This window comes from Macaca nemestrina, chromosome 17 (assembly GCF_043159975.1).
Source record: "Macaca nemestrina isolate mMacNem1 chromosome 17, mMacNem.hap1, whole genome shotgun sequence".
Taxonomy (NCBI): Eukaryota; Metazoa; Chordata; class Mammalia; order Primates; family Cercopithecidae; genus Macaca; species Macaca nemestrina.
Window position 1 is genome coordinate 65,496,886 of NC_092141.1, and position 12,453 is coordinate 65,509,338.

Genomic DNA, 12,453 nt, shown 5'->3' on the forward strand with positions numbered 1-12,453 from the left:
CATAGTCACACTCTACCTGTGTTGTGCCTTCTCCCCTTGCTCTCCAGTGAAGCTGAGAGACTTCGAGTCAGCCGTGAACAATTTTGAGAAGGCCCTGGAGAGAGCGAAGCTTGTGCATAACAATGAGGCGCAGCAGGCCATCATCAGCGTGAGCCTTTCCACCCACCGGGCTTCGGGTGTTGGGAGTGGGGTCCGGTGGTCAGGCCTTCAGTTTCCCCTCGGCCTGCTTGGGTGGCCATTCCAGAGTCAGTTTTTTTTTTTTTTCTGGTTTTTTTTTTTTTTTTTGAGATGGAGTCTTGCTCTATTGCCCAGGTTGGAGTGTAATGGCATGATCTTGGCTCTCTGCAGCCTTCACCTCCCAAGTCCAAGCAATTCTTCTGCCTCAACCTCCCAAGTAGCTGGGATTACAGGTGCATGCCACCAGGCCCGGCTAATTTTTGTATTTTTAGTAGAGGCAGGGTTTCTCCATGTTGGCCAGGCTGGTCTCGAACTCCTGACCTCAGGTTATCCACCTACCTCGGCCTCCCCAAAAGTGCTGGGATTACAGGCGTGAGCGACTATGCGCGGCCCCACAGCCGTTTATTATCCACCAACTGTAGGACACACTCTAGATGGGGTAATGGCTTCGAAGTGTCTGCTATTGCCATCAGTTTGTATAGTAACCCAGGACACAGTTTTATTTTAAAAACAAACAAAAATCAGAAACAAATTTATTTATTTATTTATATTTATTTACTTATTTTATTTTATTTTTTTTTTGAGACAGAGTCTCACTCTGTCGCCCAGGCTGGAGTGCAGTGGCATGATCTCGGCTCACTGCAAGCTCTGTCTCCCAGGTTCACGTCATTCTCCTGCCTCAGCCTCCCGAGTGGTTGGGACTACAGGCGTCCGCCACCATGCCTGGCTAATTTTTTGTATTTTTAGTAGAGACAGGGTTTCGCTGTGTTAGCCAGAATGGTCTTGATCTCCTGAGCTCGTGATCCGCCCACCTCGGCCTCTCAAAATGCTGGGATTATAGGCGTGAGCCACCGTGCCCAGCCCAGAAACAAAAATTTTACAAAATCTATTTACCTCTGCTATGTACTCTGCATGCTGATATTTCCTATTGCATTCTGTTTTCTTATTTATTATTATTATTTATTACTGAGACAGGGTCTCACTCCCTTTGGCCAGGTCAGAATGCAGTGGCAGTGTTATGGCTCATTGTAGCCTCGACCTTCTGGGTTCAAGTTATCCTCCTGCTTCATTTTAAAGTTTTTTTGTAGAGATGAGGTCTCACTATGTCTTGAACTCCTGAGCTCAGGCAATCCACCCTCTTCTTCAGCCTCCCAATGTGCTGGGATTACAGATGTAAACTGTGCTTGGCCTTTTTTTTTTTTTTTTTGAGACTGAGTCTTGCCTGCCACCCAGGCTGGAGTGCAATGGTGCGATTTCAGCTCACTGCAACCTCCGCCTCCCGGGTTCAAACGATTCACCTGCCCTCCCAAGTAGCTGGGATTACAGGCGCCCCCCGCCACCACGCCCAGCTAATTTTTGTATTTTTAGTAGGGATAGGGTTTCACCATGTTGGCCAGGCTGGTTTGGAACTCCTGACCTCAAATGATCTGTCCGCCTAGGCCTCCCAAAGTGCTGGGATTATAGGTGTGAACCACCGCGCCTGGCCATAATTTTTGTATTTTTTTTTTTTTTTTTTTTGAGACGGAGTCTCACGCTGTTGCCCAGGCTGGAGTGCAGTGGCGCGATCTCGGCTCACTGCAAGCTCCGCCTCCCGGGTTCCCGCCATTCTCCTGCCTCAGCCTCCTGAGTAGCTGGGACTACAGGCGCCCGCCACCGCGCCCGGCTAATTTTTTGTATTTTTTTAGTAGAGACGGGGTTTCACTGTGGTCTCGATCTCCTGACCTTGTGATCTGCCCGCCTCGGCCTCCCAAAGTGCTGGGATTACAGGCTTGAGCCACCGCGCCTGGCCAATTTTTGTATTTTTAATAGAGATGGGGTTTAGCCATGTTGGCCAGGCTGGTCTCAAACTCCTGACCTCAGGTGATCTGCCCACCTCGGCCTTCCAAAGTGATGGGATTACTGGTGTGAACCACCATGCCCGGCCTTTTTTTTTTTTTTTTTTTTTCTTTTTTTAAATAGAGACAGGGCCAGGCATGGTGGGACCTGGCCTGGGACCCACCCGTATTGCTGGGACTCGGTAACATGGCAAAACCCTATCTCTAAAAAACAAAAAATGTTAGCCGGGTGTGGTGACATACGCCTATAGTTCCAGCCACTTGGAAGGCTGAGGTGGGAGGACCACTCAAGCTTGAGAAGTTGAGGCTGTAACAAGGAGTGATCTCACCCCTGCACTCCAGCCTGGTGACAGAGCAAGACCCTGTCTCTAAATAAATAAATAAGTAGAGAAGGAGTCTCGGTATATTGGCCAGGCTAGTCTCAAACTCTTGGCCTCAAATGATTCTCCTGCCTTGGCCTGCCAAAGTGCTGGGATTACAGGCATGGGCCACTGTGCCTAACCTTATTTTTTTTTTTTTTGAGACGGAGTCTCGCTCTGTCGCCCAGGCTGGAGTGCAGTGGCCGGATCTCAGCTCACTGCAAGCTCCGCCTTCCGGGTTTATGCCATTCTCCTGCCTCAGCCTCCCGAGTAGCTGGGACTACAGGCGCCCGCCACCTCGCCCGGCTAGTTTTTTGTATTTTTTTTTAGGAGAGACGGGGTTTCACCGTGTTAGCCAGGATGGTCTCGATCTCCAGACCTCATGATCTGCCCATCTTGGCCTCCCAAAGTGCTGGGATTACAGGCTTGAGCCACCACGCCCGGCCATGCCTAACCTTATTTTCTTATTTTCTTTTTCTTTTTACTTTTATTTTTTTTTAGATAGTGTCTGTCTGTCACACAGGCTTAGTGCAGTGGTGAGAGCATAGCTTACTGTAGCCTTGACCTCCTGGGCCGAGGCAATCCTCACACCTTAGCCTGCCATCTAGATGGAAATACAGAGGCATGTCACCATGCTGGGGGCTAATTTTTTTATTTTTTGTAGACTCAGGGTCTTACTTTGTTAGCCAGGCTGGTCTCAAACTCTTGGACTCAAGTGATCCTCCCGCCTTGGGCTTCCAAAGTGCTGGGACTGAGCCACTGTACCCAGCCCTCATTTTCTTTTTTTTTTTTTTTTTTTTTTTTTTTGAGACAGAGTCTCGCTCTGTCACCCAGGCTGGAGTGCAGTGGCCGGATCTCAGCTCACTACAAGCTCTGCCTCCCAGGTTTACGCCATTCTCCTGCCTCAGCCTCCCAAATAGCTGGGACTACAGGCGCCCGCCACCTCACCCGGCTAGTTTTTTGTATTTTTAGTAGAGACGGGGTTTCACCGTGTTAGCCAGGCTGGTCTCGATCTCCTGACCTCGTGATCCTCCCGTCTCGGCCTCCCAAAGTGCTGGGATTACAGGCTTGAGCCACCGTGCCTGGCCAGCCCTCATTTTCTTTCATCAGCAGTCCCCCAGCTTTTTGGCACAAGGCTCCAGTTTTGTGGAAGACAGTTCTTCCATGGATTGGTAGCGGGGGAAATGGTTTCAGGATGAAACTGTACCGCCTCAGATCATCAGACATTAGATTCTCTTTTTTTTTTTTTGAGACAGAATCTCGCTCTGTCGCAGGGGCTGGAGTGCAGTGGCCAGATCTCGGCTCACTGCAAGTTCCGCCTCCCGGGTTCACGCCATTCTCCTGCCTCAGCCTCCCGAGTAGCTGGGACTACAGGCCCCCGCCACCTCGCCCGGCTAGTTTTTTGTATTTTTTTAGTAGAGATGGGGTTTCACTGTGTTAGCCAGGATGGTCTCGATCTCCTGACCTTGTGATCCGCCCGTCTCGGCCTCCCAAAGTGCTGGGATTACAGGCTTGAGCCACCGCGCCCGGCCAGACATTAGATTCTCAAGAGCAGCGTGCATCGTAGATCCCTCACATGTGCAGTTCACAATAGGGGTCTCCCTCCTATGAGAATCTAATGCCGCCACTGATCTGACAGCGTCATGGTCACTTGCCCACCCTCCACTCACCTGCTGTGTGGCCCGGTTCCTAACAGGCCATGGACCAGTCAGTGGCCCAGGGGTTGGGGACCCCTGGTCTAAATTGACGTTAGGACTTGGAAGTTTGAAAAATACTACCTCTTCCAGGAGACAAGAAATCTAGTGTGATTTCCTCATTCTCTTGCCTAAACCCTTTATTGCTGCCTGGGTGTCTCTGTTCCTGACTTTTCCTCTCAGGGGTAGGAAGGCATTGGGTAAGCTCTCCCCTGTGGGCCTCTCCAGCCTTCCTGCTGGCCAGTCCCCAGCGCCCATCACCTTGTATTCCAGCTCCAGCCAATACCAGCTTCCTGTCTTCTTAAACAGGCTTTCTTTTTCCTTTCTTTTTCTTTCTTTCTTTCTTTTTTTTTTTTTTTGTTTGAGACAAGGTCTTGCTCTGTCACCCAGGCTAGAGTGCAATGGTATGACCACAGCTCACTGCAGCCTTGATCTCTGGGCTCAAGGGATAAGTATCTGGGACTACAGGTGTGGGCCACCATGCCTGGCTGATATTTTTAAATTTTATTTTTTGTAGAGATGAGGTCTTGCTATATTGCCCAGGCTGGTCTTGAGCTCCTGAGCTCAAGCGATCCTCCTATCTCAGCCTTTTAAAGTGTTGAGTTTACAGGTGTGAGCCACCATACCCGGCCTGAACAGCTTTCTTATGCCTCATAACATATGCTGTTATCTCTGCCTGGAATATTCTAAACCTTCCCTTCCCACCTCCTTCACCTGGCTAACTCCCACTCAACCTTTAGGTTTCAGGTTAGATGTCCCCTCTTCGAGGCGGCCTTCTCTGACCCCTCAGTCTGGGTGAGGAGCCCTCACATCTGGCTTTCACAGCCTCGATATGTCCCCCATCAAAGTCCACATTGTGCACTTGTAATTGCCTAGACTTCCATTGCTCAAGGAGGCAGCTGCTAGCCACGTGTGGCTACTTAGAGTAAAGTTAATTAAAACTAGGCTGGGCGTGGTGGCTTATGCCTGTAATCCCAGCACTTTGGGAGCCCCAGGCGAATGGATCACTTGTCAGGAGTTTGAGACCAGCCTGGCCAACATGGTGAAACCCCATCTGTATTAAAAATACAAAAAATTAGCTGGGTATGGTGGCACACACCTGTAGTCCCAACTACTTGGGAGGCTGAGGCAGAAGAATCGCTTGAACCTGGAAAGTGGAGGTTGCATGAGCCAAGATCATGCCATTGCACTCCAGCCTAGGCAACAGAGCGAGACTCTGTCTCAAAAAAAAAAATAAATAAATAAATAAATAAATAAAATTATCAGTCACACTAGCCACCTTTTTTTTTTTTTTTTTTTTTTTTGAGACGGAGTCTCGCTCTGTCACCCAGGCTGGAGTGCAGTGGCGCGATTTCGGCTCACTGCAACCTCCACCCCTTCAGGTTTAAGCAATTCTCTGCCTCAGCCTCCAGAGTAGCTGGGATTACAGGCATGTGCCACCATGCCCAGCTAATTTTTTTGTATTATTAGTAGAGACGGGGTTTCACCATCTTGGCCAGGCTGGTCTTGAACTCCTGACCTCGTGATCCATCCGCCTTGGCCTCCCAAAGTGCTGGGATTACAGGCATGAGCCACTGCACCCAGCCACACTAGCCACATTTTAAGTCATTAATAGCCACATGTGAGGCCAGGTGTGATGGCTCACGCCTGTAATCCCAACACTTTGGGAGGCCGAGGCTGGTGGATCACAAGGTCAGGAGATTGTGACCATCCTGGCCAACATTGTCTCTACTAAAAATACAAAAAATTAGGTGTGATGGCGCATGCCTGTAGTCCCAGCTACTTGAGAGGCTGAAGCAGGAGAATCGCTTGAACCTGAGAGGTGGAGGTTGCTGTGAACCAAGATCTTGCTACTGCATTCCAGCCTGGGCGACAGAGCAAGACTCCATCTCAAAAAAAACAAAACAAACAAACAAACAAAAAAAACCCAGCCACCTGTGGCCTATGGGTGCTACGTAATACAGATCTAGAATATTCCCATTGTCACAGAAATTTCTGTTGAATAGTGCTGGCCTGGCCTACACTGTGTCAAGAGGCAGAGGCCAGAGGAGAAACTTGGAGGTGGTCTGGGCTCCTCCATCCCACCCACTCCCAGTGCATCCAGGTAAACAGACGCACAAGCTCAGTAAAGTCTGCACACCGACCTCACAGGTGCGCGCTCACCTAGGCCTCTTCCTCCCGCTGCTGACCAGACAGCTTCCCTAAGCCCTTCCCATAGCCAAATTCCAGAGCACCACTGACACGCAGCTCAGCTGGACCCCGGGAAGTATCTGCTGGAGTGAAGTAAATGAGGCCCCTGTCCTCGGGGAGCTTGTGCCATGATTGAAAGAAACCAGATTGCATAACTTGTGGGCAGCAAAGGGGCATGGCCTCAGGGACCAGCCTGGGGTCTGTAGGCCCTGGGCAAAGGGAGCAGGGACCCTGAGAAGTGAAGGCTCAGGACACTCCCAGTTGGAGGAAGACCTCATGCTGTGCTCTGAAGGACTAGGATAGCAGAGCTGGCCAGGCCGAGGAGGTGCAAGTGCACTGAAGACGTGGGAGGCCGGCGCTGAGGGCCGGTGGCCGGCAGAAGAGAGATCCTGGCCTGGGTCCAAGAGCTTGGGGGTTCCCGATGGCGGGGGTGGGGTGACGAAGCCCCAGACAGTTAGCACACCAGCCTGGACTTGAAGGGCTGTGGACAGCAGAGAAGTGACCGGATCCCCTCTGTCTTTTGGGAGGCAGGTTCATGGTGAGCTGTTTGTGAGGACTGTGGTGAGGCTAACACTGCCCTCTCAGAGCGGAGCAATCATACCCAAAAGACCCCAGCAGGCGCAGTCTATCCTCTGCCACCACACGGCCCAGGGGAGCCCAGGCCTAGCACATTGTCATCCTCGTCGTATACGCCATGTCCCCAGCTCTGGCTTCCAGGCGAAGAGCACCCACCTCACTGCAGCCCTGCCAGATGTGCCATGCGCCACATACTTCCGTGTGATCGCCCTGCAGACAGAGAGCATGGCCGTTCAGTTCAGGAAATACTCACTGAGTGTAGATTGGCTCCAGGCTGCCAAGCCCAAAGGTGTACAGCCATGGTCCTGGCCCACAAGATTACAGTAAAAGGCCAGACACAGTGACTCACACCTGTCATCCCAGCACTTTGGGAGGCTGAGGGTGGGAGGATCACTTGGGTCCAGGAGTTCTAGACCAGCTTGGGCATCATTGGAAGACCCTGTCTCTTAAAAAAAAAAAACAAACAAAAAACAGCTACTCGGGAGGCTGAGGCAGGAGAATGGTGGAGCTTGTAGTGAGCAGAGATGGTGCCACTGCATTCCAGCCTGGGCGACAGAGCAAGACTCGGTCTGAAAAAAAAAAAAACCAAAAACAAAAAGCACAAACCCTGGTTCATGACCAGCACCATAGGGGACTAGGAGAATTCAGAGTGAGAGAGCCTCCGCTGGGAGGCAGAGCTGGAGGCTTTCCAACAAGGAGGATTTGAGGTCACCTTGAAGGCTAGGCAGTGGTTTTGAAGGGTTAGGGGCAGAGAGAAGGTCCCTGTGACCCTCAGTGACTCCTCATGGGACCAGACCCCTGACCCCTCACCCTCCTGGATTGGCAACTCCAGGTAGGAAGGTTCACAGTCGGGGGGGCGGGGGTGAGCAGACCAACACCACAAGAGAGTGCGTCCAGGCCCTGGAGCTGCTCGGGAGACACTGTCAGTGCCAGCCACGGGCCTGCTATGAGCAAGAAGGCAAGACCTGCCCTCCAGAGGCTCACAGGCTAAGCTCCAGGCCTCTAGGGATCGCACACTCGAGTTGGGGAAACTGCAGACATCCTGGAAGGCCCTTCTGAAGGCAGTCCTGTCGCCTTGGTGTGTTTCTGGGTCCCTTCAGTGCTGGCTTGCTGAGTGCTTGCAGGTTTGGATTGTCTTTTTGCATTGACTGAAGCTAAAAGCAGCTTTAGGTGGTTCATCTAAAGGTAGAAATGAGTAGATAGACACAACTCCCAATACATGCCTAAGCCCAAGAGAAACGCGTTTGACTGACTCGCAGTCGTGTCTCTCTCAGACACAAGTTGGTGTGGATCATTCTGAGTCGGTGTAGATTAACCTGAGGGTAGGGGTCATCGGAGGGGCCAGAGGGAAACCAAGGGTGGCAGGTTCCCACTAGAGCCCTGCCTTCTGGGATTGATCTGGGTGGGGAAAATTAATGGTGTAGGTGCCAAACACACGGGTTAAGCTCCCTCTACCATCCACAGGCCTTGGACGATGCCAACAAGGGTATCATCGGAGAATTGAGGAAAACCAACTACATGGAGAATCTCAAAGAAAAGAGCGAGGGAGGTGAGTTCCTGAACTCTGAAAAGGCAACTTCAGCATTCTCTCTCTGCTTTCTCTTCCTCTAGTCCGAGACACACGTGACAGCAGCTCCCCCGTCTGGGAGCTTGGCACTGCCCACCATGGATTCTGATTTCAGTGCCACCAGCAGCCCTAGCCTATCTCTGGGGCAGTAGAGGGCGAGGTTTCAGGCCACCATGGGCTGGACTATCTGACCCCAGAGCGCACTCATTTCTCTCTTCAACTGATTCATCAAGTATATGTTGAGCACTTGTCATGTACCTGGAAGGTGTTAGATTCTGGGGAGACAGAGGCACATCCCTGCTCTGGAGGAGCCCATGGCCCTTTGGGCAAGGCTGACCAGTGGAGTTGTCAGCTGCTGGGCTCCTGCACGCAGGTGCTACACCGAGGTGGAGGTGTGCTGCCATGAGGGTGCGTGCAACGGGACGCGGGCTCCTCTGGGGAGACAGAGGAATCTTCGACGAGGAAGAATCATCTACCTCCAACTCCAAAAGATGCCCAGGAGTTTTCCAGGAGAGAGGTGGGGGAAGAAAGGCATTTCCAGCAGGGAACAGCAAGACCAAAGGCACAGAGACGGAATAACAGTAGCTACCCTTTGGGGGCTCTTACTGAGTGCCGGGCACTGGGTTAAGCACCAGACAGGAGTGATCTTGTTGGTCTTTACCCCACTAGGAGGTGTAGGTGCTATGGGGGGAAAGGGAGGCTGAGTGAGGTGAGTGCTCTGTCAGTCATGTAGCTAGGGAGGGGTGACTTGGGGCCCCACCCTCCCCACTACGGTGCTGCTCTCGGGCCGGCAGTGTGATGGGCAGGTGCAGAGGGACACGAGGGGCAGAGGCTGCCTGGCAGCTGTGCCTTACCACATTCTTTCTCACAAGGTCTCCAGGGAGTAAAGAGGCCTTTGGCCCCTGCCTTTGGGCTCTCCTTTCCTGCAGGGTGGGAGTGAGGGAAGGAGAAGCAGAAGATGGCTGAGCAGCCCTATCCCACTGGAGAGGGGCCTAGAGGAGCAGGGGTGTTAAGCGCAGTAGCCGACCCCCATTCATGCTTCCTGCAGGCCAGGCATTCTTCCAGAGGCTTGGTGCGCATGGACTCATCCTATCCGTATCCGTTGAGGAACACTATGAAGGTGTTGGAACCGAACTGTCGATTCCTTCCTGGGCAGGGGTCGCCGCGAAGGATCACCGACACGAGATTCACAGCAGAGAGTTATTTATTACTAGCGCGCTAGGGTCCCAAGCTCTAAGTTGGCCCTGGGACCCTGACTGCTTGTTACAGGCTGTTTATATAGGCAAACACAAGTTCAAACACAGCTTAGGGCACGAAATTCAAACAAAGCTTTAGGCGCGTGGTAATTGGGTCTGTCTATGGCCTGAGCAAGGTGTCTTGTTCTAATTGGTTAGAGCAGGACCTTATGAGGTTTTTTCCTGGAGTTGTTGATTCCGGGAACTTCGGGGCAGGGTGGGACCCCCGGAATTGGCAGGGTGGGACCCCATGAGGTTGTTTCCCGGAATTGGCAGGGTGGGACCCTATTGAGGCAGGGTGGGACCCTATCCAGAGCCACCTGGTGTTAATTTTTTTTAAGTTCTTTTTTTTATGAGGCCTAGTTTCTAAGTTTTATGCGGCTTAGTTTCAAAGGAAGTGTTATTAGCTTGACTTTATGGAGGACATGGAGGCAGAGGGGTTAGAGGCTACAGTGGTTTTCAGTCTTGGGCGATCTGCTCTAGAACCCATGCATCGGCCCGTGCCACACTTTCTAGTGATACAGACAGCCTTTTCCTGCCCCGGTCTGCGGGGCTCTGACTCCAGCCAGACTGTGGTGAACAGAGCCGGGGCTGGGGGCCTGGGAGGACACAGCCCAGTGCAGATTCTTGGCTGCAGCCCTCCAGGCTGCAAGGCTGAAATCCTCTCTGGTCCAGGTAGGGCAGCGGGAGGTTTCTGGGCACCTGAGCAGCCAGATGACAGCCCTTTATTACCCAGCACCTGTTCTGTGGTGGCTGGACCCCCTCAGAAGGGCTCTGTCTCCGCCCCCACATGCCCTTTGAGCTGCTCTGAGAAGCCACAGGAGCAACCGCTGTGGAGAGAGACTCTGCAGGGAAGCAGCCAACACCCCAGTCTCCCTGCCCTGGCCTGCGTCCTTGTGCCTGGAGAACTGCCAGGCACTTCCCTCTCAGAACAGCAGGTGGCAGCATTGCATCTGTTTTCACCTCCAAAGGGCTGTGATCCCTGAGACCCGAGACCCTCTACAGACACCTCAGTAACTAGTGGTTGCCAGAAGAACGTAAGGGAGATGCAGAAGGGGATGTAACTTTTCTCCATAACTGATTTAAAAGAAAAAAAAGGCCGGGCGCGGTGGCTCAAGCCTGTAATCCCAGCACTTTGGGAGGCCGAGATGGGCGGATCACGAGGTCAGGAGATCAAGACCATCCTGGCTAACACAGTGAAACCCCGTCTCTACTAAAAAAATACAAAATATTAGCCGGGCGTGGTGGCGGGCGCCTGTAGTCCCAGCTACTCGGGAGGCTGAGGCAGGAGAATGGCATGAACCCGGGAGTCGGAGCTTGCAGTGAGCTGAGATCCGGCCACTGCACTCCAGCCTGGGCGACAGCGCGAGACTCCGTCTCAAAAAAAAAAAAAAAGCATTTAGGAGCAAGGATCCCTTTGCCTGTAAAATAACTCGTCAGCTGAACTTTTTTGTTAGCAGCTTATATCTTTTTTTTTTTTTTGAGACGGAGTCTCGCTCTGTCACCCAGGCTGGAGTGCGGTGGCCGGATCTCAGCTCACTGCAAGCTCCGCCTCCCGGGTTCACGCCATTCTCCTGCCTCAGCCTCCCGAGTAGCTGGGACTATAGGCGCCCGCCACCTCGCCCGGCTAGTTTTTTGTATTTTTTAGTAGAGACGGGGTTTCACCGTGTTAGCCAGGATGGTCTCGATCTCCTGACCTCGTGATCCGCCCGTCTCAGCCTCCCAAAGTGCTGGGATTACAGGCGTGAGCCACCGCGCCCGGCCAGCAGCTTATATCTTTATAGGAACCCTATCTTTTTTCCTATATTTTCATAGGAAACCTCCCAACAAATAATGAACGTGCTTCCCAGGGACAAAGAGAAAGTGTCAGAATGAAGATGCTGGAGAAAACCCTTCTGTTGTTTGCCAGCACCTACGCTATTTCTTGTAGAGAAAAGAGAAGGTTCTCTGGGGTCAGACTGTCCTGGGTTCAAATTCTGACTCTGCCATTTCTTACTTGCAGTGTGACCATTGTGTGATTTCTTTTTCTTTTTTTTTGGAAACGGAGTCTTGTTCTGTCATCCAGGCTGGAGTGCAGTGGTGCAATCTCGGCTCACTGCAACCTCCACCTCAGCCTCCCAAAGTGCTGGGATTACAGGCGTGAGCCACTGCGGCTTTTTTTTTTTTTTTGAAACAGAGTTTCCCTCTGTTATCCAGTCTGGAGTGCAGTGCTGCAATCTCGGCTCACTACAACCTCTGCCTCCTAGGTTCAAGTGATTCTCCTGCCTCAGCCTCCTGAGTAGCTGGGACTACAGGCTCATGCCACCACTCTGGGCTAATTTTTTTTTTTTTTTTTTGAGACGGAGTCTCACTCTGTCGCCCAGGCTGGAGTGCAGCGGCCGGATCTCAGCTCACTGCAAGCTCCGCCTCCCGGGTTCACTCCATTCTCCTGCCTCAGCCTCCCGAGTAGCTGGGACTACAGGCGCCCGCCGCCTCGCCCGGCTAGTTTTTTGTATTTTTTAGTAGAGACGGGGTTTCACCGTGTTAGCCAGGATGGTCTCGATCTCCTGACCTCGTGATCCGCCCGTCTCGGCCTCCCAAAGTTCTGGGATTACAGGCTTGAGCCACCGCGCCCGGCCAATTTTTTTTTTTTTTTTTTTTTTTTTTTTGAGACAGAGTTTCGCTCTTGTTGCCCAGACTGGAGTGCAATGGCAAGATCTTGGCTCACTGCAACCTCCGCCTTCTGGGTTCAAGCGATTCTCCTGCCTCAGCCTCCCAAGTAGCTGGGATTACAGGCGCCCGCCACCACGCCCAGCTTATTTTTGTATTTTTAGTAGAGAC

The 12,453-nt window shown here is 52.2% G+C and overlaps 1 protein-coding gene across 1 annotated transcript in view; it reads left to right on the forward strand.

Annotated features, from left to right (window-relative positions):
* ODAD4 (outer dynein arm docking complex subunit 4) overlaps nt 1-12,453 on the forward strand; it is a 44,335-nt gene that overhangs the window by 29,303 nt on the left and 2,579 nt on the right. The window contains exons 10-11 of the mRNA XM_011725138.3: nt 48-148; nt 8,296-8,380. Of these exons, the coding sequence (XP_011723440.1) occupies nt 48-148; nt 8,296-8,380 (186 nt within the window). The remainder of the gene's footprint in view (nt 1-47; nt 149-8,295; nt 8,381-12,453) is intronic.